The sequence below is a fragment of the Poecile atricapillus genome, chromosome 1, assembly GCF_030490865.1.
Source record: "Poecile atricapillus isolate bPoeAtr1 chromosome 1, bPoeAtr1.hap1, whole genome shotgun sequence".
Lineage (NCBI taxonomy): Eukaryota > Metazoa > Chordata > Aves > Passeriformes > Paridae > Poecile > Poecile atricapillus.
Genome location: NC_081249.1, coordinates 88,599,447 through 88,625,298, shown reverse-complemented (window position 1 = coordinate 88,625,298; position 25,852 = coordinate 88,599,447). Strand labels below are relative to the sequence as shown.

The 25,852-nt window shown below is 50.3% G+C and overlaps 3 protein-coding genes across 4 annotated transcripts; 2 read left to right on the top strand and 1 right to left on the bottom strand.

Annotated features, from left to right (window-relative positions):
• Positions 1 to 1,748: 1,748 nt before the first annotated feature.
• On the top strand, positions 1,749 to 6,515 carry GNB3 (G protein subunit beta 3). The gene is made up of 9 exons (XM_058847988.1): positions 1,749 to 1,805; positions 2,344 to 2,382; positions 2,532 to 2,638; positions 2,750 to 2,813; positions 2,928 to 3,090; positions 3,191 to 3,257; positions 4,113 to 4,314; positions 5,377 to 5,593; positions 6,409 to 6,515. Exons 1-9 carry the CDS (start codon positions 1,749 to 1,751, stop codon positions 6,513 to 6,515), a joined length of 1,023 nt encoding a protein of 340 aa, XP_058703971.1.
• A 1,512-nt stretch (positions 6,516 to 8,027) lies between these two features.
• On the bottom strand, positions 8,028 to 10,502 carry CDCA3 (cell division cycle associated 3). The gene is made up of 5 exons (XM_058848000.1): positions 10,352 to 10,502; positions 10,149 to 10,278; positions 9,864 to 10,067; positions 8,810 to 8,931; positions 8,028 to 8,423 (listed from the first exon to the last, which is right to left on the bottom strand). Exons 1-5 carry the CDS (start codon positions 10,463 to 10,465, stop codon positions 8,289 to 8,291), a joined length of 705 nt encoding a protein of 234 aa, XP_058703983.1. The 5' UTR covers positions 10,466 to 10,502; the 3' UTR covers positions 8,028 to 8,288.
• A 336-nt stretch (positions 10,503 to 10,838) lies between these two features.
• USP5 (ubiquitin specific peptidase 5) lies at positions 10,839 to 25,793 on the top strand. 2 transcript variants are annotated; one of them, XM_058843867.1, is made up of 20 exons: positions 10,839 to 10,995; positions 12,452 to 12,577; positions 12,869 to 12,935; positions 15,809 to 15,942; positions 16,238 to 16,383; positions 16,703 to 16,887; positions 17,437 to 17,531; positions 18,045 to 18,238; positions 18,391 to 18,462; positions 19,695 to 19,776; positions 19,978 to 20,103; positions 20,549 to 20,702; positions 21,077 to 21,251; positions 22,563 to 22,651; positions 22,849 to 22,971; positions 23,584 to 23,727; positions 23,881 to 24,026; positions 24,126 to 24,279; positions 24,947 to 25,031; positions 25,197 to 25,793. In XM_058843867.1, the coding sequence occupies exons 1-20, from the start codon at positions 10,888 to 10,890 to the stop codon at positions 25,288 to 25,290; spliced, it is 2,499 nt and encodes an 832-aa protein (XP_058699850.1). In that variant the 5' UTR covers positions 10,839 to 10,887; the 3' UTR covers positions 25,291 to 25,793. The 2 variants fall into 2 exon arrangements, with proteins under 2 accessions (XP_058699850.1, XP_058699842.1); XM_058843859.1 differs by having other exon boundaries at positions 22,849 to 23,040.
• The last annotated feature ends 59 nt before the right edge of the window (positions 25,794 to 25,852 follow it).

Genomic DNA, 25,852 nt, shown 5'->3' with positions numbered 1-25,852 from the left:
GCAGGGAAGAGCCAGCAGTGCTGTGGCTCTATCCAGCCTTGCAGGCAGCAGACACAAGCCTCTGTCTGCAGAATATATCCTGAAATAACTTCCTGCTGGGGTAGCCTCCCAGGAGCTAGGGGAAACCTGTATCTCCTTCTCTTCCCTACACTCAAAGCCATTCCTCAGGCATCATTGAACAAGCAAAAACTCACTGTGCCTGGGGGATCAAAGGAAAGCTGTGGAGATGTTCAAGGGAAGGAATCCTTAAAGGAAACTCAAAGTGCTCTATCAAGCAGCAGGCAGAGGTGGGACTTGGGAGCTGTCTGGATGTGTTTGCCCACAACAAGAGAGCAAGTCTGGCATGGAAGGACCCAAAGCCTCAGTGACCAGAGGAAATGAGGCCTTCAGGCAACAGGGATGGAAGTGATGTGACCCACAGGGACTAGGAGAAATTCTGCAGATGCTGCTGGAACATTTATTGGCTAACACCTGGAGCACATCTGGACACTCACATCTGTCCAGGTGAAATGTTGGAGCAATTAAAGATCACATTTGTCTACAAAAGTGGGAGATGCTAGAATCCCTGGTGAAGGTTTAAGTGCACATAACAAGAAAGAGAACAAAACAGAGATGTTGTATAATGATACAGTGCACCTGCATCTTGCATATGGATTACAGTTCTGGTTCCCTGCTCTCCCTGCAAAAATGTTATCATCTCTGCTCTGCAAACAACTGAAAAAAAATCTCATAGAACAACAGAGATAATAGGATGTAACAGCTTACACGGGAAGAATGACTAAGTTTGCTCTGCAGTCTGGAAAAGAAATGGAGTATGACAAAGATATATGAAGTACCAAGTGATGCAGAGGTGAATAGAGACCAGTTATTTGCTGATTCTCCCAACTCAAAATATAGCCACTGTCAAGTGGAACTAGTGCCACCGGGAAATGATAGAAGCAGGAACTTCTTTGCAGAGTCTGCCACCCAGCTGTGGAAATCATCACTATGGGGTACTGAGGAGGCTGAACTTGGCATGGGCACAAAGATGGTGTGGACAAATGAACAAAAGTCCATCAAGGACCTGCATACAGTAATGCTGCCCTAGCTTTGGATGTCAGTGAAAAGCTTGGGCTGGGCAAGTAGGAGATACACCCCTATCGGCTTATGTTATTCTTAGATCCTTCCCTAGGCATCCACTTTTCTTTTTGTTTTGGTTTGGTTTTTGGTGTGAAAGTGGGAGGCAACCCTGAGAGAGCACCTTAACAGCCCCATAGGTTTCCTTGGTGGTCAGAGTTGGTGGGTCCTGCCTGGTGAGGCTTTGCTTAGGACTAACAGTAGGAAGTAGCCAATGGGCTCCCCCCAACAAGTGTCTTCCTCCTGGAGCTGAGCTGGACAGCTTGGCCATGAACAGGGAGAAGCTGATGAAGAGGACGCAGGGCTTGGAATGGAGAGGTTAAAAATGAGAGGACAAGTGTGGCCAGAACCTCAGCAAGAGGCTCTGGAGTTCTTTAGCTTCTGCACCTGTATGTGTAAGCAGAATCCAAGAAAAAATGGACCTTTGACCAGGCCCAGCACAATCTTCCCAAATGCTAAGGGCTGTGGCCAGATACAGCATGACACTACCAAGTATTCAGCCAAGAAATGGTAGAGACACCTACATTTCCATAACTGAGCATTAGTTGTCCTAACTCACACCCCTCTCTTTTGATTTGTCTCCCCAGAATCCAGGCTGCCCCACGTGGAGGAGCTACCCCTAGGTCAGAAAGATGGGGGAAATGGAACAGATGAAGCAGGAGGCTGAGCAGCTGAAGAAGCAGATTGCGGTAATGCTGGCAGCAGTCATGAAACTGCTGAGAGCGTGTCTACCCCCCCCACTGCATGCCCAAACTTTCCTCCTCAGCCACAAGCTGGAGTTGGGCTTTCTCCATCTACATACTAGTAGCCCTCTGCAGCTCTCCACAGCCCTTCAAATGCTGATGGAGATCTTCACACTATGGTGGGGGGAAGAGTGGTAGAGGAAGGGAGAGAAGAGGGGACAGGGGTCCCCAGAGTGTAGTGAAACCCCAGGATCTCCTCTGTCTGTGAGACAGCTGGTGTTCTGTCAGGTGAGAGGGTCTATGGAAAGGGTAAAGCACAGTGAACTGGATGCTGAGCAAATTTTGTCTCCCCTTCCTTACATTTGGCTGGTGTCAAGGTGCTCTAATCACACACCAGCATCGCCCTGGGCTGGCCACAATCTAAACACAACAAAGCCATAGTTCCTACTTCTAGTAACCCCCAGGCTATGACCCCAAATTTCACTTGTCATTGCCTTCCCCACACGTCTTTAACTGGTCTCATCTGCTCTTGTCTCTTCTCCAGGATGCCCGGAAAGCCTGTGCAGACACAACGCTTGCTCAGGTAAGGGGCAGGGCTGGCTGGGCAAGCTAGCACCACTTTGAGGGGGCTTTTGTCCAGCCAGGGAGGAGTTAGGAGGCAGAGATGCAAAAAGCAGTGAAGCTCCTGGTAGTCCAAGATAAATTCTCTCTCTTCCACCACTCTTCCTTTAGATCGTGTCTGGAATGGAGGTTGTTGGACGCATCCAGATGCGGACCCGAAGGACCCTGCGGGGACACCTGGCCAAGATCTACGCCTTGCACTGGTCCACGGACTCCAAGTGAGAGCGCTGCTGCTGCTCTGCTGGGTGCAGCGCAGCACTTGGGTGTGATGGGCAGGAAGGCTCTGATGGGAAGAAAGCTACTAACATGATCGTGTTCCTTTCTCACAGACTTATGGTCAGTGCCTCACAAGATGGGAAACTGATTGTGTGGGACACATACACAACTAACAAGGTAGGAGTCAGGTGGCTGCAAACCAGGATGCTGGAGTAGGTCCCCTTGTAGCTGGTGTCCTTGACCTGTTCTCTCTGCTGCCGAGAGTCTTGACACAGTTTCTGGTCCTCCCAGGTTCATGCCATCCCCTTGCGTTCCTCCTGGGTCATGACCTGTGCCTATGCCCCCTCTGGCAATTTTGTGGCCTGTGGAGGCCTTGACAACATGTGCTCCATCTACAGCCTCAAGTCTCGTGAAGGCAACGTCAAAGTGAGCAGGGAGCTCTCAGCCCATACAGGTGTGTGCTCTGCCTGCCTGCAGCTGGGTGCCCCCTGCTTCCAAACTTCCCCCTTCTATCCCTGCCCCTTTTCTCATATTTGCTTGTTCCCGCTTCCCAGGATACCTCTCCTGCTGCCGATTTCTTGATGACAACAATATTGTGACTAGCTCTGGAGATACCACATGGTGAGTGCTCTCTCCTGCATCCTAGTGACACGACCTCTGCTCTTAGCACAGCAACAAGTTCTCCTCTTCAGCACTCCACTTTCTAAGGAGGAATTGTTCCTCCATGGGGAGGCCACATGGAGCACCTTAGGAAGCCTGATCCATTCTTCCTCCCTTGGCAGAACAGATGTTTCTTTTCCCAGCTGAGGCCAGGTCAAGCAGTAGGGCTCATGTCAACAGTTCTCACAAAGAACAGTGTAATTTATACCGGGACAAAAGGTGTTTTATGTGGAGCATGAATACGTTCTCCACTTCTCAAGTCTTGCCCTCTGTGCAAGGGACACTGCAGAGGCAGTGCCTGGATCCTTTGGCTCCTGGTTCTCAGGAACCGTGCTGTGACTCTGAACCATCCTGAGTCTTTATTCACCCCATCCCATCCCAATAACTGCTTTGGAAGAACCTCTTGCTTGCCTGGATGTGGTGTAGGATCCCACTGAACAAGAACTTTGCATCTTACAAGCATGGACACAGAAGATCTTTTCCAGCTGTTTGCTATTTTTTGCTGTTTGTGTCCCTCTTACTGTCTCTCAGTATTCCCTTCAGCTGTTACACTTATGGGAATATGCCAAACCTCACACACCCCCAGCCTTAGTCTAACTCTGTTTTGGCAAAGGTATTGCCAACAACAGCTGTGAAGATATCTCTTGTTGTGTACAGCTGACTCCATGGATGCGCTCACCCATTTTCCCCTGCTGTAGCGACGGCTTCCCTCCCGTTGTTTGTGAGTGGGACAGCTCTTCAGCCTGGCTGTAGGTCTGCTCTGCCTGGGCTGGCTCTGAGATGTTCTCTTCTCTTCTCTCCTCTCCCCTCCTGCAGCGCGCTCTGGGACATCGAGACGGGGCAGCAGAAGACTGTGTTCATTGGTCACACTGGAGACTGCATGAGCTTGGCCGTCTCCCCTGACTTCAAACTCTTCGTGTCTGGGGCTTGTGATGCTACTGCCAAACTGTGGGATGTGCGGGAGGGCTCCTGCCGTCAGACCTTCTCAGGGCACGAGTCCGACATCAACGCCATCTCCGTACGTATGCTGTCTGCACAGTGCTGGGGAGGAAAATGGGGTGTGGAACAGCTCCGAAACAGCCTTGGGAAAAGGGTGAAAGAAGCTGTCACAGTCATGAGGGTAACAAGGGTCTTAGACCTTGCCTGAAGCAGGGAGTGCCCAAGTTCACTGAAGTTTGGAGGAGGGTTCTCCCCAGGCACCAAAGCATTCAGGTCTTGGACAGGCAGCACACCATGGTCTGTGGAGCTGAGCACCCTGACACAGGTGCTGGTCCAGCTCTGCTCGCAGCAACTGTTGGGAACTGTGGTTCAGGTACGCTCCAGCAGCCCTGGTGCAACACACAAGTGAGGCAGCAGGAGCACCTAACTCAGCTGAGACAGAAGAGGTGGGGACTTGGGATCACAGGGAGATCTTCTGAAGATTAAATTTTCATGGGAGGCAGCTACCTCAGAGCTGCAGAGATGGCAGGACAAGAAACATGCCAGACTAATTTTTGTAGCTAACCAAATGAGCCTGCCAGCTTCCTGCGGTCTGCTGCTCAAACCACCCTCCACTGACGTCAATTAGTAAAAGCTTTCTCAGTTGTCCCATGGCTACCTTGCCAGCCACACGGTTTTCTGCCATACCTGCTCCTGAGGAGCCCTTTATTTACTCCTTAGAGCAAGACCACAGAAAACAAGCATGTATGAGAAGGCTGGGATATGAGGATCAGACAGAGGAAGGCTCTGGTAGCCAAAATTATGTCAGACCTCAGCTGGGGGATAATGGGTGGACACTTGTCAAGGCCCAACCTAACCGCTGGAGTTAAAATAATCCTTCCCCAAGCACTGAGATATCTTGCAACAGCTCTAACCCCTTAAGCCATTTGTTTCCTTGGAGTGGAAGGGGTTTATTAGGCCTTATGAGAAGTATCAGTCTCCCCCTTCAGCAGACTCAAATTTTATGATCCAGTGTCTGGTCCCACCAGGTTTTCCTGCCTCAATGGCTTCCTGGTAGTTAGCAGCGGGGGGGTGACAAGTTGAAGAATTCCATAGGGATCTGAAGAAAAGCTCATTAAGACACGGTGTGCGCCCTCTCCAGTTCTTCCCTAACGGCGAAGCCATCTGCACCGGCTCCGACGACGCCACCTGCCGCCTCTTCGACCTGCGGGCGGACCAGGAGCTCATCATGTACTCCCACGAGACCATCATCTGCGGAATCACCTCCATCGCCCTCTCCCGCAGCGGGCGGCTCTTGTTCGCTGGGTATGACGACTTCAACTGCAACATCTGGGACTCCCTGAAAGCAGAGCGTGTGGGTGAGTGGCTCCTTGAGTTCCCTCTTTCACTCCCTGCAAGGCCTCCTGTCCCTGCCCTAGGGATAATAAGGCACTTATTTCTTTTAAATGGAAGACATCCTGTACTGACTGAAACCCAGCAAAGCTCCCTCGCACTTAGGGAGCACACCAGAACAAGGACAACTGTCACTGCCATGGAAGAGCTATTGTTTTTAATGTTAAGGAAGTCGAGCCTTTAAACAACATTGTTTCAAGGGGAAGAAGAAGGTTCTTATTAGCTGAAACTGCTCACGGCCATCAATAGAATATCCTACTTTCTTCTAGCCTGCAGTTTGCCCGTTCCAGGTACTCACAGTGCCACTTGGTGGCCAGGCACCAAGCCAGGTGTGCACCTGGGCTTCCATCCAACATCTGTGATGCTCATACACAGAACACACAGCATTTTTCTTTTCAAATGTGGCCCCTACCCTCTGAAAAGTCATGAAACACAGCCCACCAACAGCATTGCTGTTTCTCAGCCTTATCAAGGCCCCCATCCCATCTTGGTCCTACCATCACTCCGGGGTGAAAGCAGTTATATGAGGACTCAGCTGGCCGTACCTTCCCAAGAACCCTCTGGCCGGGCCTGCGGGTGGTGGATGCGTGGCACACACAAAAGTTCTTGTGCGCGTTTGTTCCTATTTGCCACGTACGGACCGTGAGGGGTCATGCAGGAGCAGACAGGGCCATGCACAGCATGTAGGCACAGCCTGTGATGCGTGTCCTCGGCAGGGCCAGCCCCGTCACCTCTCATGGGCTCCGCTTCGCTCCCTGACCTCTCTTCTTTGCCACCACAGGAATCCTTTCTGGCCACGACAACAGAGTGAGCTGCCTGGGGGTGACGGCGGATGGCATGGCTGTTGCCACTGGCTCCTGGGACAGTTTCCTCAAGATTTGGAACTGAGGACACCAGCAGAGAGGGGAAGAACAGCGAAAGCACAGCCCACAGCCTGAGCAAAACAGCATCATCAGATGAGCACAACAGAAACGCCTACCTACCACTCCCACTTGTCTCTAGACACAGGTCACTTGTAGGAGTCTCCCAGAGTGAAAGGGAAAGGAGATCAGGGAGGAGCAGGGGGAGCTGGGGAGCAAGAGCACTTGCACTGGCCCTTCTCTCCACCTCTAAACAGCAGTTTCCAGCCTTGTGCAGGCTTGAAGACCTGTTATTTATGTCTCAGGACTTTGCAGTACAATTCAGACACCCTGCACCTTCCTTCAAACACCTCTACCCACACTGAAACCCATCCTCTTCCTTCAAAAGACCCCTCATGCAACACCCATCCCAGACCAAGCTCCCTCCCTGCTTTAACTCTGCCTAACTCCTCTGTGCAGCTGTCCTGTATCCATGCAGACAGCCCCAGAGACACTCTGGATTTGAGATTTCTATGGCACCACCTCAAACATAAAGCTGGTGTAAATTTGGCTCATTTCCATGGGGGACCACTTAGCTCGAGTCCTATCTATGCAGAAAGAGGGGAAAGGCAGCCTTCAGACCTGCCAGAATAGCAGGGAATACATTTATTCTTCTTAGTTCAAGTCTTATCTATGCATAAATGGCAGAAAGGTTGCCCTCAAGACCTGCCAGAATATCAGGGAATATTATATTTATTATTTATTGTCTGCTTCTTGCTGTTCCTTCCCTCTTTGCCTCACTCCTGCATTGTGTGGTGACCCTATCTAACCAGTAGCCATCAGCCCATGTTTTCAAGTCTGTTTAGATCTTCATAGCCCAGGCAAATAAAGAAAGCTCACAGAAGCACTGCAGGCTGTGTTCTTTCCAGCATTGCAATGAGCTACTGCAAACAACTCCTTTCCTGTGAATATTGCCTGCTGGTCTCAACCAGTCACCACCTCATCCACAGACCATGCTTTAGCTCACAGTCTCCAGGGGAGGGTGTTCCTCAAAAGTTTTAGTTGAGAAGAGGCTGAAGTTGAGAAAGAAAGCTGAAAGTGCATCCTTTCAAAGCTTGGACACTTTAGCTCAGTTACAGGACACAGCCATTTTTTTCAGCCCTTATTTTACTTGTTGGCTCAGAGAAACATCCTGGGGGTCCCAAGGCTGAGAGGGAGAGCTGGAGATCAACAAGGTCAATATTAATAGACAATACTATCTGATGTTATTTTGGATCTCAGCCTCACGACAGACTCTTGCATAACTCCGTTTCAGCTCAGAGCAGGAGCAGCACAACTCCAGAGGTGACACTGGACATACACCAGTTTCCTGCAGGGAGCTGCAGCTTCCCAGCTTGCGCTGCTGTACATGGAGTCAAGGCCATACCCTTCAGAATGCTCCAGGCAGGGGACAAGGCAGTTTTAAGACTAATGGAAGGCTGAACTATTTGTTCCTGAACCCTTGCCCCAAAGAAAATACTGTGCTGGGCAAGCACAATATCAGGACATACAGTCAGCAAAGGTTGAACACAAATTTATTTACTAGAGATAAAAACTCTATGGAAAAAATCAATACAGCTGATATACAATAAAAGAGAGAAAGTCTGTGCTGTACATAAGACACAACAAACAAGGAAGAGGAGGGAGAGATCTTTCCCCAACAGGGATAGGTGAGAAATGTGACCACTTCTTTGGAGTTTCAGTCTATTGTAGGATTTCTCCCCACTAAAAAATTCTCAAAACATAGGAGCAAATTATAGCAAGATCCTGAAAAAAGAAGTGTCTAGTTCTCCACAAAAGGACACTGTTGGTTCTCTTTGTTCAAGTCACTCCAAGTACAGTTCCCAGATTTAAGGCTCCTGCTCGGATCCACTTCTTTCTTCTCCCCAAGGTTCTCCCCCAAAACGTGCCTCTTGCCCTAGAGAAATAAAAAACCCAAACATAGAGTGTAAAACACAAGTTAATTGCAGGCTATTTAATTCTCAGCAGAATATGTAGCCTATTTTCAGGCCATTCAGCTTGGACTCACTTGTGACAATACACAAGAGTGACATTTTTCTACAGCCTAAAGAGAAAGAATGCACTGAAATGGGAAATTTCATTGTAAGGCCAAAGACAGACATTGAACAAAACTCAAAGGCATTTAGTGGCAAGACTGACCCACAGAAAATCACTTGTGAAGTTGCTAGTCTCTGCAGGCCTAGGAGGCCACAATTCTAAGCTGGGACCCTACAAGATACAGAAATTGAAGGCTTTTTTTCCCAGCTCAATCTCCCTCCCTTAGTATGACCCATTAAGCTTTACCTGGCGAGGGGCAGGAGCACTGGGAGAATTATCATCTTGTAGAATGCTGAGGGGAGAGCGGCCAGTTCCTCCAGATGTTGCCATGAATTTGTTGTTGGGCTTGTGTCTTATGGGCTTGCTCACTAGTTGAGGAAAGGAAACACATCAGCGCATCACAAGGCTCAAAGGTCCTGGATTCAAAATGCCTCCTGGCCTTTATCAAAGACTTACCCAGGGGCTTTGAGGCAAAGGGATCACAGAAAGGTTGATACTGGAAGTGAACTCTAGAGGACCTACTCCAGCAGGACCACCTAGAGCCCATAGTCCAGGACCATGTCTAGGTGTCCCTCGACTATCTTAAAGAATAGAGATTCTGCAACCTTTCAGAGCAAACTGCTGCTGTGCTTGGTCACCCTCACAGTGAAAAAAGTGTTTCCTGATGTTCAGGGCTTCCTGTGTACCATTCTGTCCCCTTTACCTCTGGTGACATCATTGGGCATGACTGGAAAGAGCCTGGCTCTCCCTCCCTTCCTTATACCCTTCCTTCAGGTATGTGTATCTATTAATAAGATACCCCTGAGTGTTTTCCTCTCCAGGTTGAACAGTCCCAATTCTCAGCTGCTCCTCCGAGGAGTGGTGCTCAGCACAGAGCTTTCTGAAGCACAGTCTGAATCAAAGTCTCTCGGCGATGCTCATCCATAGCACAGAGATGTGCTGCCCGCCCTTGCTCCATAGCTCTTCCCAAGGAGAAACTGTAAGGTCCCGCTGGAAGAGGTCTCCACAATCACAAACCCCTCTCAAAGAGGGGAAGAGTTGTTGTATACCTTTTGATTTTGAGCACAGGTTGAAAATAATTTCTCAACTCTGAACAGAAATCGGTTCAATGACCGAAGGGGTCCCCTGGCTGCAGAGGCTCCAGGCGGTGGGACACAGCCGAACTGGGGGGTAGGGACAGGCTCTATCGGGGAGCAAGCCTGGAGAAGGCACCCGAAGAACCAGATGGTGCCGAGAGCCCCGACTTGCTCACAGCCCCTCCCGCGCAGCTCTCCCTGTGGCCCCCACACCGAGCGCTTACCCGAGGGGGGGCCGTGCCCGGCAGGGCGGCCGGGCCGGGCCGTGCTGGGAGAGGGCGGCCTCTCCGCCGCTTCTCCCGCGGGCGGGGAGCCCCGCCGGGCCGGCTCCTCCGCGGGGCCGGCCGCTCCCTGAGGCGCCGGCTCCAGGGTCGCGGTCTCGGTCCCGAAGGCCTCGCTGAGCTGCTTCACCAGGCGGTCCACGCTGTCTGCCGGGGACGGAGGGGGACGGGGTGAGCCTCTAAGCCAGGTAACCCCTCAACCCGCCCAGCCACGGCGGCTTCACTCACCACTCGACACGGCTCTCATGGGCGTGCGGGAAATACCGGGCGTGGGTGACCGTGGGTCCCGCTCCTGGCCGGTGCCCGCCAGCGGCTCGGCGGGGCTGGGCTGCGGACTGCCCGCCGGGGAGCTCACCACCTGCGGAGAGGGCAGCCGTGGGGACGGCGGGCCGGAGCCACGCAGGGGGAAGCGGCGGCGGGAGGGCGCCTACCTCTATGGGAGTGCGCAGGATGCCGGCGGTGGGGGAGCGGGGGTCGCTGACGTGCGCCAGGTGCTTGTTGCGGGGCGCGGCCGGGGTGGCGGGGGCGCTGCCGGAGACCCCCATGGCGGCGGCGGCCGCACTGCGCCCCTGCCCCGCCGGACGCGCCGTTCGAATCTCCCGCGCGCCGGGCGCTGCAGCCGCCCATTGGCCGCTCCGCGGGGGCGGGGCTCACCGCGCCACGCCCCTCCCCCCGCCCCGCCAGCCCGTCTACTGCGCAGTCCCCGCCCGGCACGTCCCGCCTCGTCCCGCTGTCAATCTTCGGGGACAGCCCCGCCCCCTCCCCTCTCACTACGCTCTTATTGGCCGAGGAGCCCGGCATCGCCTCCCGCGATGGCCGGAGAGCGGTTGCGATTGGGCGATCCGCCGGGTCGGCTCGGCGAGTCCGGCCTCCGGCTTCGCTGCCGATTGGCTGGGACCCGCCTGACCGCGCTGGGCTGCGATTGGGTGGGGCGGGGCTGTGGGCGGTGCCGCGGTGAGCCGCTGTCATGGCGGAGCTGAGCGAGGCGCTGCTGTCGGTGTTGCCGTCCATCCGGGTGCCCAAGGCCGGCGACCGCGTCCACAAGGACGAGTGCGCCTTCTCCTTCGACACGCCGGTAAGCGCGCCCCGCCGCCGGCCCGCCCGCCCGTCCGGGCTGCTCCCGCCGCGGCCGGCTTCCACCCCGCCGCCAGCCGGGGCGCCTCCCGCGCGGGGCCTCACGGGATTTGTGGTTCCCCTATGGCTGCGGCGGCCGCTCCCGGGCGGCGCGCAGGGCCCTCGCGGACTACTGCGCCCGGCGTGCCCCGCGGTGCGCCCCGCCCGCCCGCGGTGCGCTGGGGGCTGTAGTTCTGGGGCCGGGGCGGGCGTGGGCAGGGCGCTCGCCCCGATCAGCAGCGGCCCGGCCCGCCGGCAACCCCTAGAGAGGGAGTGCCCTCGGCCCGAACCCTCCATGCGGGGCCTCGCCAGGACTTGTAGTCCGGCGGGGGGCGGGGGGTCGGGCGCGTCCCCCGACCCGCCCTCGGCGGCAGAGGGGCGGGCCGGGGGTCCCGCCCTGCCCGGGTCTGAGCCACCGCGGGCCTCGCCGCGCGGTGTGGCCCGGCAGGCGGGGGGCGAGGCGGTGCTGTGTCATTAAGATGGCAGTGGTCCCTTCTCCAGCCGTCTCCACCCCGCTGGCATCCCTGCGCTTCCTGCGCTACCCCCGCTCGGCCTAAGTGGACCTGGGGAGCCGAAGGCAGCGGGAGGGCGAGGTCCCCCTTGAGCTGCTTCGCGGGCGCCCGTCCGGGCTGAGCCCCAGCCCAGCAGAAATGGGCTGCAGCTGGAAGATACGGGTCCTTGGAGGAAGCAGCATATGGCATCCTGGCCCTCTTTCCCTCCCCGAGCTCCACAACGATGCCTGACCATGCACTGCCCACCCTGTCTCAGTCCTAGCAGCTTCTGAAAGCTTTTTAGTGGTTTCCCATCTTTCCAGTCTCTGCATTTGGGTCCCCTGCCCTTTCAGTTTGAAAAGGGTATCTGTCTGCTGAATGAACGTGGTGTTTTCCAGCTGCCAGTGGGATGGTGGGGGGCACGTTCTGTATCGGTTTCCAAGCTGCTAGCAGGCTTTTGTACACACCAGCGAAGGTAAACTGTGGTCTTAGCTTTCCTCACACGGTAGCTTGGCAGCATTCCCTATGGCGCTGGGAGTCGCGCATTTGGACAGGATGCCACAGTTTTGCTGGTAATGACTGTACCATGCTCTGAACTTGTAAACTGTGCGTGCTAAGGGCCTTTTACGAGATAAACTCTTGTGGAAACTCACAATCAGGCTTTCCTGATTTGGTAGCATCCTGCTTTAAATGAACACTCAAATAGTTTTTTAAATACATCATCCTGACAGGAGTACCTGTTCTTCTGGGACAGCCAGGCTGGGGCTTGCCATCCTATTTCTTACCAACTGTTTGTGGCTGCTGTGTCGGAATGAGCTGTTGCCATGACTTAACGAATAATGACTAGTCTGCCATGCCTCTCCTAGCAGCTGGAATGGCATTCCTTACCACCTCCCTTCAGTTTTGTCCCTCCTTCCTTCCTTCCAGGAGTCAGATGGCGGCTTGTATATCTGCATGAACACGTTCCTGGGCTTTGGGAAGCAGTATGTGGAAAAGCACTATCAGAAAACAGGCCAGCGGGTCTACCTGCACCTCAAAAGAACACGTAAACCGGTAAAAAATAAAAATACGTACTCTCAAACTTGTTCTGAAATTGAGAGCTGGGCTGTGTCTGTGTATTCCACCAGATACAGAGTTTTCTGAGATACAGCTGTTGTTTTTCCTGGTGAATTGAGGCACACACCTGCTTCAGTTCTGTTGATGCTGAAGTTTTTGTATAGATTGCCCATTATTTCTGCCTGGTTTCCTTCTGTTTTCAGAGTAGCTTGATTTCAATCCCTAAAGCTTGCCACAGCGTGCCTGTCCCCTTAACTCTTATTTCCCTGTTTCTTCTCAATGCCACAGAAGGAAGAAGATGCCAACTCCAGTGCTGGGGACCCCCCAAGGAAGAAACCAACTCGCTTGGCTATTGGTAAGGAAGCACCTATGTACTGTATGGTCTTTGTGTTCATACAGTCCTCTGGAGCTGCCTGATTTGTCTCTTCTGCTTTACTCTTCTTGGCTAGTATCCCTAGCCAAATTCAGACTTCATGTTTTCCAGTGTGTCTGGGGTGAGCAGTTTCTGTGGAGCACTCATTAATAATGTGGTAGTTGTGTTCTGTGTCCAAAGTTACATCTTGTTTTCCCTGGATAAATATGTTTTTTATCCTCTGCCATGGCCCCTGCATGCCTGGCTCAGCTTGGTGTGGAGATCACCAGACTGGGACTGTTGCTTAAACACAATGTACCCAGCATGGGGCTGAATTAAGTTTGAAAAAATGTATGTTTGAGAAAAGTAAGTTTGAAGCTCCTGGCAGATAAACTATTTTTTAAACTCCTCTGATACTGAACTAGCATTATGGATACAGATGGGGAAGAAATTAATGGGAAATGCTGCATTAACATTTTTGTCTCACTAGGTATTATAAGGCTCATACTGGAGGACATACATATGAGCACTAAAACATAAAAAATTTTTTAATCTTCCTTTTTTTGAAAGAACGAGGCCGGTGTTCCATTACTGTCTTTCACTGACTGAGAGGGCTGTCATTGCAATCAATGGAGATGCTGCTTATTTGGAGCAGTCTCAGCTGGTAATTTCTGAGCCATTATGGAGACACATAAAGGAAGGGACAGGAACATTTGTAGCAGTAACAGGTTCTTGGCTTGCTGCAAGCTGACCACTAGAGGGAAATCCAGAATCTGGACTGTGAATGTCTTGATTTTGGCTCACTTTTTCCCTGGTGTAGACGCCCAGTGACTCGTCTGCTGCCAGAGCACAAACACCACTATTAACACTGTCAGCTGCTCCCTGTTTTGCTGGTGAGCTGAGTAGAGCCCCAAAGATCACTTCAAGCAAAATTGAGGCTGGAATCTCTGTTTCTTCAGACAGCCAGTGCTTTTATGTATATATATACATGATTATGCTGCTTTGGGAACGATGAGGCCCAGTCTGCATTATGAGTTATTTCTCATGAACTCTTCTGAGTTATGCATCCTGAATTATGAGTTATGCATCCTGAATTCTACAAAGGTCTTGCAATAGGTGTTGTCAGTGGATCAGAAAATATCTGCCTGTGATAGGAGATCAGTGGTGTGAACGGAACATGAGAGAATAAAATAAAGTATTAGCCCTGTGATACAATGGTCTCAAGTTCAGGAGAAGTGTTCTTTTTTATCTTTGTTTTAGCTGAACTGTGGTGGTTTACTTAATCCTGACATGGGAAATTTTTTTAAGTACTAGAAAGATTTGTGAATAAAATGTAGCCCTTGATCTCTCTCTACCTTACTTTCCCCCTGTCAATGACAAGAAGAAATCTACAGTGCTTGCCTCCTATGCCTGCATGTTGGCTGATGGATTTTTGTGGTGTGAATTGCTTATGTACCACCATGGAAAGGGAGTCAGTGTACCTCAGGGCAGGCTGGTGGCTATTGACCCTCTTCCTCATCTAGAGCCTCAAGGTTCATGTGACCACCTGGGGAGACTTCACCAGTCTGGTTTATTTTGTTTAGGGTTCAGGAATTTTGTAATGCCCCGGGGGAGTGTATATTGCTTTACTCTATGAAGTGGTGACAGGAAATCTCTGTGCTGTGCTGAAGAGGCACAGAAGAGGGTGTATCTTATCTAGGTATCTTGTTGCATGATGCTGGTGACTGTTTTCTAAAATCACTGTGTTCATACACAGCAGTTTGTGCGTAGTGTAAAAATTGTAGGTATCTAAGGAGGGAGTTGCAGGAGATACCATGGAACTGGATATTTTTGACAAGAAAGTTTTAAGGAAATACAGAGTGGTTATCAGAACTGTGTTGCAGACAGGATTCTTGAGGCAGAGGGACTGAGTAGCAAAAGCTTTCATTCCCTTCAGGGATTTGTTGCAACTGTGGATGTTCAGATATTTGTTGCAGAGATTACTGCAGTCACAGCATGCAATTTTTCTGGAAATAAAGGAAATTCAGTTTAAAAATATGGGGTTTAGGCTGCTTATAAGCCATGTGTCTTCTGCCTGTTTCCTTTTGGGACATAGAATGTGAATACCTGCAGAACAGAGAAAGCCAATCATTTCCTCTGAGTACCTACATAATCCAAAAACTATAGGTGAGGGAATCTGCAGAAACTGCAGATGTTTTGGTGAGCATCTATGATGACTCTTTACAACTGGCAAGTAACCTTTTATGTATGGATCTCCAGTTTCTGGTGCAACCTCTGGAAAGCAAAGCTAGGTGGGCATAGAAACTACTATTCGCTATATCTTTGCTCACTTTTCCTGCAGTTTTGGATGTTCTGGTTCCAGAGGAGCTCCTCATTCTTCTTGCTTGAGTGCAAGACTCTAGATTATCCTTTCTGGAAAAGGCAAGAAAGAGAGGCAGGCTTCTTAAAGATGCTGGTAGACCTGACCTTTGCCTTGGCTTACAAGATGATCTCTTCATGCACATCTCCATTCATTGTCTTGTGCATTCTGGTTAAGGATGAACACCAGCCCTTTATCTTGGCTCTGTTCTGGCCAATTCCTCTCTAGAGGAGGTTTGGTTTTCTTCCTGGTTGTAGCCAGAGTCTGGAGATTGTTTTTAAGCATCTGTAAAAAGAGCTAGGAAAAAGAAAACTACTGTCATTAGGCTTATAATTGTTCCTGTGAAGTCCATACCACCAGCAGGGGCTCTGGGAATCAGAAGTGGAAGAAAGATTGTGGATTACTGATTTAGATCTTTGTCTTAGTCATGGTGCCTTATTTCATGTTAGCTGTGGGGGAAGAAGCTTTTCAAGCTCTTTGGTTTCACCTGTTACCACAATGCTTTTCCTTCTTGTAGGTGTAGAAGGTGGATTTGACATCACAGAAGAAAAGTTTGAATATGATGAAGATGTAAAAATTGTAATTTTGCCAGACCATTTGGATATTCCACGTGATGGGCTGGAGGGACTACCAGACATGGTCAAAGACAGGGTATGTTTGGGTGAAGGGCTGTGCTTACTCTTGATGAGGAAATGTACCATTACGGAGAAGGAAACTGCCCTGTAAAAGGGATCCTGCAGAGCTGCTGTGAAGTCTCAGCTGGCAGTCATCAGGATTGTTCTGCATTGATGCTGTGTATTACAGAGTCCTGGCTTGTGTGTGGCTGAGGCTCCCAAAAGTCTCAATTGACTTGCCTAAATGTGGAGTGTTGTGGCATTGGAAGCTTCTTGTGCTGTTATCATGGTTGGCCAGCCCCTCATGTTTTCTCCTGCTGTCCTAATTCCAGATTGCCAGTGCGATTGAGGCCATCCTGACAGCAGATTCAGCCTCACGGAAGCAGGAGGTGCAGGCTTGGGATGGGGAGGTTCGACGCGTTTCCAAACACGCTTTTTCCCTGCACCAGCTTCAGAATGATGTCCGCATCCCACCGTGGTGAGCACAGTACTGGAACTTGCTGTGTCACTCTGTGTCCCATCCTTTCTCTGTCCCCTGTGTCCCTTGTCCCATCCTTCTGTGCTGGGCTGCAGCAGCAGATGAGACTTCTTTTGTGAGTGTCCGAGTGTGCCTTGTCACAGTAGATTCAGGGGAGGTGGCACACTAAGTTATGTCAGGATTCTCAGTGTTCTGTAGTAAAAGAGGAATGAGATCGCTCATACTGTGGATATTGCAGTGGGCTGCAATGTTGAGGGCTTGGGAGGTAGAACCCATAGGTTTTCCTTCTGATCTCTTTTCCTCTGTTCCTCATCAACAGTGGCTGGAAGTGCAGCAAGTGTGACATGAAGGAGAACCTGTGGCTGAACATGACGGACGGAGCCATCCTCTGTGGTCGGCGCTACTTCGATGGCAGCGGTGGCAACAACCACGCAGTCGAGCACTACCGGGAAACCGGCTACCCACTGGCTGTGAAACTGGGAACAATTACTCCTGATGGGGCTGGTGAGAGGGGGGATCCTCCCAGGGTTAGGGATGCCAGGCACTACTCAGGCTGACACAGATCTCTTGCAGATTATCAGGGTGGTTTTGGCCATCTTGTGACCTGGAACACACAGTGTCATCCCATTGTGAATTTTCCCTCTCTGACCTGCTTCTTGAGTGAGGCAAAGAACGAGCTGATTAAAAAGCCTTGCCTTCCTCCACCCCTCCCTTGTAATTGGGAGCTTTTAGAATAGTTATCCAGGTTGCCATCTGATTTTCTGTGTTGGGGTGTTCATCAAGGAGTCGTGTGCTCAAATCCTGAGCTGAGAGTATATGGCACAGTAACCCACTTTCCTTACTCCTGGCGTAAGTGTACCTCTGTACTCTGATCAGTGACAAAGTTGTCACATGTTTAGGAGGAATCTCAATTTTCTGTCTGTTACATTATTCTGCTGAGAAAGGGCAGCTCAGTTTGTCAAAATTCCTAATTCTGACTGCTTTCTTCATCCAGCTGTGAATTTGAGATCACAGCCCATTATAAGTTCTTCTTTGTTCTGTTTTCCCACGTAGATGTCTACTCCTACGATGAGGATGACATGGTGTTGGATCCCAACCTGGCAGAACACCTGGCACACTTTGGGATTGACATGCTCAAGATGCAAAAGGTGAGGAGGAAGTGGTGTCCTCCACAGGCCTAGAGGGAGAGAAGCAGCTCTGAGGTGTCTTAGCTTGATTCCAGCTTTCTGTGGCTATGCAGAACCACTGCTGGTCAAGAAGCCCTGGGGTTTTTTGTCACATAGATGGTTGTTTCATCTGCCTTTCTTCTTTGATTGCCTTTTTTGCCTTTCTTTCATGTCCTTCATGTTTATTTCCCTGGGGTTATGTGTCAGTACTGCGGGCAGGGAGACTCCCAGGTGCTGAGTTGTTTTTTTTTTTGTTAGTGTGTGGTTGCCATGCCTCTTTATAGGGAATAGTTCAGATTTCTTCCATATTTCTTTTCCCTCCTCTTTCTGTCCCAGGTATTCATATATATGGAAAAAACTCTTGCTTCTTCCTCCTGTACTTACGGAATAAAACAGGATGGATTTGACTCTGTTTCTCTACAGCATTGCACTTTTCACACCTCTGATGTTTCCTTGAGTCTTCTTTGAGGATTTTCCTGTTCTTTCCCTCCACAGACAGACAAGACAATGACAGAACTGGAAATAGACATGAACCAGCGCATTGGGGAGTGGGAGCTCATCCAGGAGTCTGGTGTTCAACTCAAGCCCCTCTATGGGCCTGGGTACACTGGTATCCGTAACCTGGGCAACAGTTGCTACCTCAATTCTGTGATGCAGGTGCTGTTCAGTATCCCAGATTTCCAGAGAAAGTAAGTGAGCTTAATCACTCCTTTCCACTTATCTGGGATCAGTACAAAGGTCTCCTAGAGCCAGGAGCTTCTGTTGCAGTAACCATGCTCAGAACTGCATTTTTACTAGATGAAGCTGCATGTCCCTTAGATTGCTCCATTTTGCTCTGCAGGTATGTGGACAAACTGGAGAAGATATTCCAAAGTGCACCTTCGGACCCCACACAGGATTTCAGCACACAAGTGTACGTAGAATTTTGGTGAGGGAAGGCTTAAGGCTGCCTGGATGCATCCCCTCTGTGCTGCTTTGCTCCAGGGTTCTGCCTCAAGCCTCACCTCTCTCTCCTTGCCTGTAACCAGAGACACTGATCCTCAGTGATCAATAAGGAACTAAGCCAAGGAAGTTCAGCTGAATGCCCTGGGTGGAGAGGACAGAGGGCACTCTGTGTACATAAGAGGCTCTGAAATGTATTATGTGTCTTATGCCTGTTAAACTGGGGGAATTTCTGGGAGGCAGCTTCTGTCTGCATAATAGTTAAAAGGGGCTGTCTGCAGTGGAGGGAGATGGCAAAGAGCAAGGGGATACATAGGTTTAGGCAGCTTTATTCTCAGTAGATAACTTATGTATGGTTAAACAGGCTTCCCTCAAGAGGTGCTGTGCAGGAGAATATGCTGAAGGAAGAGCACAAGATTTGGGAGGGGGTTGCATTTTATGTACATCAAGTCTGTGCTACAGCTGCTCTCAAACAAGCATGTGGAAGTTTGGGGTGGAGGAATGGAAGGCAGCATTTGTGGACAGGGAGTTCAGTGGTACAGGAGGATTCTAAATTTGGGCAGCCTGGAGTGAGGTGTACACTGAGAGGGGATTAAGGTGAGACAGCCAGAAATATTATAGCCTGAGTAAAGGGAAGAATTGGTAAGGTTTGATTCCAGACAAATGGCAATAATGATGGGGAAGGACTGGAATGAAATGGAATAGCAGGAGGGTCTGGGCATAGGAGGAAATGGCTGAACACATACTGTTGTCCATTAAGTGCCTCATGCAGTCAGTCTTTCCTCTGGGAAAACGTGATCAGTCTGCTCACAGCAGTGCTATTTCTGGCTCAGACAATTTCTCTGTGCCCTGTTGTCTCCTGCACAGTCAGACACTGCTCCGTTCCCCCCGTCAGGCTGCAGCTCAGCTTGGCTGCTGCGCAGCTGCCGTGTGGCTCAGCACCAGCTATTCCTTCACGTTCTACTCAGTGTGCAAGCAGTGGTTGAGATTGGCACCCTAAAGCCCTGGTAACTTTGAAGTCAGTGATGTCTCCAGGGGCCAGAGAGCAGACCACAATAAGATAATCTTGCCTGGTGCAGCAGAGAAAGCTGTTACCTGTGAGACTGACAGCCCATGGCAGTGTTAAAGCTGGATGGGTTGATGGCTCCTGGAACATGTGAGATTGAAGAAACATTGATACTAACAGTGACTTTGTCATTCCAGAGCCAAACTGGGTCATGGATTGCTTTCTGGGGAGTATTCAAGGCCAGCTTCTGCAGATGGGGAGCAGCAGCCTGATCAGAAGGTGAGGCTTGGATACAGCATCCTCTAGATGCATGTGTTGGATGAGGTAATGTGTGTGCTATGTGGCAAAGGAGGGAGAGTCCTTTCTGGGGCTTGTTCCAAGGCCTGTCACCTGAAGAAAAGCATGGCTAAGAGTGCTACATGTCAGGACACATGCTTGGCAAATTATGACCACCTTCCTCTTCCACACTGTTATTTGCAGGGTATGCAAAATGGCATTGCTCCACGCATGTTTAAGTCCCTCATCGGAAAGGGGCACCCAGAATTTTCCACTAACCGACAGCAGGATGCACAGGAATTCTTTCTGCACTTCATCAACATGGTGGAGGTAATGGTTGAGTCTATCTGGCAACTCGTGGAATAGTCCAGCTTGATTTTCTTCCCCATGGCAAGGGGTGAGGAGTAGAGGTGAAAAGCTGGCAATTGGGACAGAGAGAGGGAGAGAACACAGGGACATGGGCCATCTACCACCTGCCAGGGTGGAGAAAGAGAGGTGCTTGGCCATGTTTTCAGGGCTGATTCCATGGAGAAATCTTTCTTGGGAGTGGCATAGCTGGAGATGTAAACTTTATTCTTCAGGAGCAGGAATGCCATGGCTTCCTGCAGTACAGAAGCTGGCTTTAGTTTCCTCTTTGCTGTCTTTTCCAGGGGACTGGGTACAGAAGTGAATACTCTTCAGCCATGTGTTGTGTGATGTGACATCATTGTTACTGCAGATCATTTTTTCTGCCATTCTGATGTAACTTCTGTCCTTCCAATCTCTCTCTCTTCAGAGGAACTGCCGCAGTTCGGAGAACCCTAATGAGGTCTTCCGTTTTCTGGTGGAGGAGAAGCTGAAGTGCCTGGCCACAGAAAAGGTGAAATATACCCAGCGTGTGGACTATATTATGCAGCTGCCTGTGCCCATGGATGCTGCACTCAACAAAGGTCAGTAATGTGCCAAGACCAAACCCTATGTTCATATATTGTACTATTCTTACAGAACTCCTTAAATGAGAAAGGGACTTCTTTGCCACTTCTGAGGCCAGATCCTTCTCCTGCTTTTGTGGGATCGGGCTGATTTCTTCAGAGGTGGTGTGACACGGTGATGTCCCTCTAGAGCCCTTCCCTCGGACACCACAAGCTGGGCTGTGATTCCGCAGCAAAACAGGAGTGACTGCAGTAGCAGGACTGTGCTCTGGAAGCTGTGCTCCGTTCGATGGCGTGTATCTATAGGCCTGCTCTGCCTCTGCGTGTAGCTTACACCAGTCGCTCTGTAGGTACCTGGAGATGGTCCTTGACTTCTCTGCTTTATTCTCTAGATGAGCTGCTGGAATATGAGGAGAAGAAGAGGCAGGCAGAGGAGGAGAAGCAGCCACTTCCTGAGCTGGTGCGAGCCAAGGTGCCTTTCAGCTCCTGCCTAGAGGCCTACGGTGCTCCAGAGCAGGTGGATGATTTCTGGAGCACAGCCTTGCAGGCCAAGTCTGTGGCTCTCAAGTAAGTGTGTGTCAGCTAAGCTGTGATGAGCTGGCCATAGCTGCATCTCTGGGGACTTCTTGTAGTGGCTTGGGGGAAGAACCATTACTGAAGCTTTGTAGTCCTTGACACCCTGGGTCCACAGAACATTGAAGCAGAGAGGGGGTCAGTCCATCAGTGCTGGAGTGGTTGCCCTCAGTGAGCGGAACAGCAGTGCTAGTGAAGTCCTAGCCATCAGATTCCAGTTGCTGAGGGGCTACAAAAACACAGTGATACTTCAGAAAACTAGTATCATTTACTGTAAACTTAAAATTTAACTTTGGAATCAGTACTGACTGTATGATGACACCGATCTTGCACCATCTTTCAAATTTCTTCAAGTTTTTATCTGTTAAGATTTGAGCAGAACACTGAGTGTAACAGATACATAAGTTCTTTGAAAGAATGCTAACTTAAATGCTAGTAGCAAGGTTTAAAAACAGCTTTATTTTTTCTCACTGCCTGTAGCACATGCAACAGTGCAAAGTTACAGTGACAAGATTACAAATGTAAGCAGCTTTCTGCTGTGATGCTACACAAAACACGGGTGTTCTTTAGCAATGAAAGTCCTCAAAGAGTTGGAAGTACTTTTCTAACAAATTCTCCATTATTAAGCAATAGGTACTATAAACAACATCACACTGAAAAGTAACATTTTAGTTTCATTTTTACTGAGTTGTATTCAAATGATTTACTGTTGCTTGATTTAGTTCTATAGCATGTTACAATTATCACCTGGTTATGAGTATCTGTCTAACTTATGGGTGCTTCTCCCTTCACAAACATTCCCCTCTGTTTCATAGATTCCAGACACTTTCTTTCTCAAACTGTTTAACTAAATAATGTTTAATCAAATTCAGTTAACTTAAAATTCACTGCTTCTATTTCATATCCAAAAAAGTGCTCTTGTGCTTGAAAGCTTGTCAGTTCCTGCAGGTGTATCTGTTGGTCTAATAAAAGAAGTTATTTCCACTACATTCCTTAAGGGTTAGGCTTTTAATTAAACAAAATCTGATCAGGCTTGTAAAATACAGGATTGGAAGGTAGAGAATATGTACTATTTTTTTTCATCTCCAAGACTTGCATTCCATCTCATCTTGTCAGGGCTTCTGCCCTAGAAATGGTTCTGTGTTTGAGGAGCTTTAAGCTCAGCACAGGAGAGCTGCACAGACAGGTGTATCCCCAACCTGCTCAGGACATGGCTCTGCCCTACTCGCTGATTTCTTGGGTCAGCTAGATGCCCTCAATCTTTGCTGACAAAGTATTTATAAAAATATTATGTGTCTCTTTCAGAACAACACGGTTCGCTTCTTTCCCAGATTATCTGGTCATCCAGATCAAGAAGTTCACTTTCGGTCTGGACTGGGTGCCCAAAAAGCTCGGTAAGGAGGAGGATGAGAAGTCCAGAACATATAGGGGTACTGGGAGTCACATGTGGATATTGTCATTACTGCCAGAAGGAAAGTAACTATCCCAAAAGTTGCTGCAAGCATCCCCAGGGACTTACCCTTCTAGATCTCCCAGCCGAGTCCTTTGTTTCTGCCCCTACATGGAGGCTGAGCAAGACCATATCTTGCAGATGTTTCCATTGAAATGCCAGAGGAGCTGGATATCTCTGCACTGCAGGGAACAGGGCTGCAGGAAGGAGAAGAAGAAATGCCAGACATCGCTCCCCCACTGGTGACACCAGATGAGCCCAAAGGTAGCCTGGGGTTCTATGGCAACGAGGACGACGACTCCTTCTGCTCCCCTCACTTCTCCTCTCCGACATGTTAGTGATTCTCCTCCTCTCTTCCTGATGCCTGACTCGTTCCCTTGCTCTCCTTGCCTTGTGTCCCATGCTAGCAGTTTCCCACTTGCTCAGACTTTCCCTGTCCTTTTGTCAGCGATTGCCAGCTGCCTCCCTTGCATGCCTGTTATGCAAGGGTGTTATGCAAGGGGGTTTGTTGATTCCTGTTCTGTGCAAGATTGGGGGGGGGGGGTGGCATGTCTGGTGTATTTAGAGGAGGCAGAGCTGGGATTTATACAGGATTTAATTGGTAGGGGTATTTAATTTTCACAAACTGCAGTGGGAGGTCGGGTGCAGTGCCTAGGGAAGAGCCAGTGCTCCCGACTTCATGGGTTGAATCATTTTGTTCTTTGCCTGTGTGTGAAACTGCTCTTCTGAAGAAGAAAGGTGAGAAAAGCCGAGAGATAGAACTTGGTGTAAAATAAAGCCAGGAAGTGGTGGCTTTGGAGGCTGTGTGATACGAGACTAAATGGAGCCAGCAGGGATGGGTGGGAGTGGGTGGCTCTAACTTCTGTCTTCCCACAGCCCCCATGCTGGATGAGTCGGTGATTATCCAGCTAGTGGAAATGGGCTTTCCCATGGATGCCTGCCGCAAAGCCGTGTATTACACAGGGAATAGTGGGGTTGAGGCGGCCATGAACTGGGTCATGTCACATATGGACGATCCAGGTATGATGCCATGGCCATGGTGAAGCTTCCTGCTACTGGGCTGTTGTGCTTGTGTCCTACTACCACAGTGCAAAACTGAAGTAGTTTGGACTTGGGCTGTACCCTTTTGGAGAGATCTAATTACTCTGAGCTGTGTTGTGTTTCCTGCTGCAGACTTTGCTAACCCACTAGTTCTCCCTGGATCCAGTGGGCCAGGGTCAACTATTGCCTGCCCAGACCCTCCTTCAGAAGACAGTGTGGCCACCATTGTCTCCATGGGCTTCTCCCGGGACCAGGCAATGAAAGCACTTAGAGCCACGGTGAGAGGCACGGGTAATGTCAGAGTGCAAAGATTTTCTCAGGAACAGGAATTCTCAAGTTCACTGTCTTCTTCTTCTTCTTCTTCTTCTTCCTTCCAGAACAACAGTCTGGAGCGTGCTGTGGATTGGATCTTCAGTCACATTGATGACCTCGATGCAGAAGCTGCTATGGATATCTCAGAGGGGCGCTCGGCAGCCGAGTCCATCTCTGAATCCGTCCCTGTGGGTCCCAAAGTGCGCGATGGGCCTGGAAGTGAGTGCCAAGCCATAGGAATGTGGATTTTGGGGTGTAAAGGCAACATGACTTCGACATTCCTGATCTATGATCATTCCTGATTCTTACTCTTCTGGGTACTGCAGGTTTTAGCAGCAGCTATCACACAGCTGATCTGGTTGTAGAGGTAGAAGCAGGGAGGAAGAGGGAAGGAATGGCAAAGTAGTCTAAACTCTTCAGGATTCATGAGGATTACCTGGAAGCCAGTAAGAGAGAGGTTGGCGAAGTGCCATCGAGTGAAAGACAGAATGGGCTGTGCTGCTTTTATCCAGTGGTTCTGGGAGGCTTATTTTGCCTTTTTGGTTTCCACTGAAAAAAGCAGTTCCAGCCTGTGTGCAGAATTTGTGCTAGTGGTGCTTGGCTGCTGGGTGCCATAGGGAGGTGGAATCCCTGCTCTACCCATCTACCACCCACGGCCCAAATAAAAAGTTGGAAGAGAGAAGACTGAATGGAAATTAGCATCTTCCATTTCCCTTTGTGTTTGACCTTAAGACCACTCAGTCACACTTGATGGGAATCCAGTTATTATTACCCAGCAGAGCTTCCTCCAGGGATCCTTCTCTAGAGGGGGCCTTGTACAGGGTGTTAGGGAGTAAGACACCTTTCTTCTTTCCCTGACAATTCACTCTTCCCTCCTTCTTTCAAGAATATCAGCTGTTTGCCTTCATCAGCCACATGGGCACTTCAACTATGTGTGGACATTATGTTTGTCACATCAAGAAAGATGGCAGGTAAGGATTTCCACAGTGTAAGGGAACGGAGGTACTGCTTTAAATTCCCATCCTCACGTTTCTTCAGAGGTCGTGGGGGGGTTGGGGCTGAGAGCAGGTGAGTGGAATCAAGTTGTGTCATAACCATGGACTGGCATTCCCGAGCTCCTCTTGTGCCTGTTGCAGGTGGGTGATCTACAACGACCAGAAAGTCTGTGCTTCTGAGAAGCCCCCCAAGGACCTGGGCTACATCTACTTCTATCAGCGGATTCCCAGCTAGAACATCCTCTTGCTGTGTGTGGTGGGGGGAGAGTGGGCTGAAGTTGTGGGGGGGAAAGGGGTGGGGGCAGTGAGGGTGGGAGTGGGGTCCTTCTCTTCCCTGCTCTTTTCCCCAGTCCCTTCACGGCCTCTGTGGAGACACAGGGGGAAACGAGTTCACTGACTAATCGACTGGGGGCTGGAGCCCCCGTGGACATGAGTGAAGGGGGTTCAGGGGGTTGGGAATATCTGTTTCTTTAGGAAATGTCCTCACTGTCCTCACCCCCGTGACACACAGCCCTAGTGCTTCGCTGCTTGGTGGGATGATGCCACCTCCTTGCTGTCCGGAAGGAGAGGAGGGGGCTTGTGTGTACGTGTGGCTTGTGAATGGGGGGGGTTCCTCCTGCCCGCCCCGTCGGGCGGGGGCGTGGGGCGGGCAGCAAGGCGGGCCACGAGCAGCGCTTCCCCTTGTGAGCCCTTGATATGCCAAAATACACGAGGGACAAAATAAAAGTCGGAATATCCCCCTGGCTCCTGTCTGGCCCCCGCCTGGCTGGGGGAAAGCGCGGGTGGGGCGAGGGGCG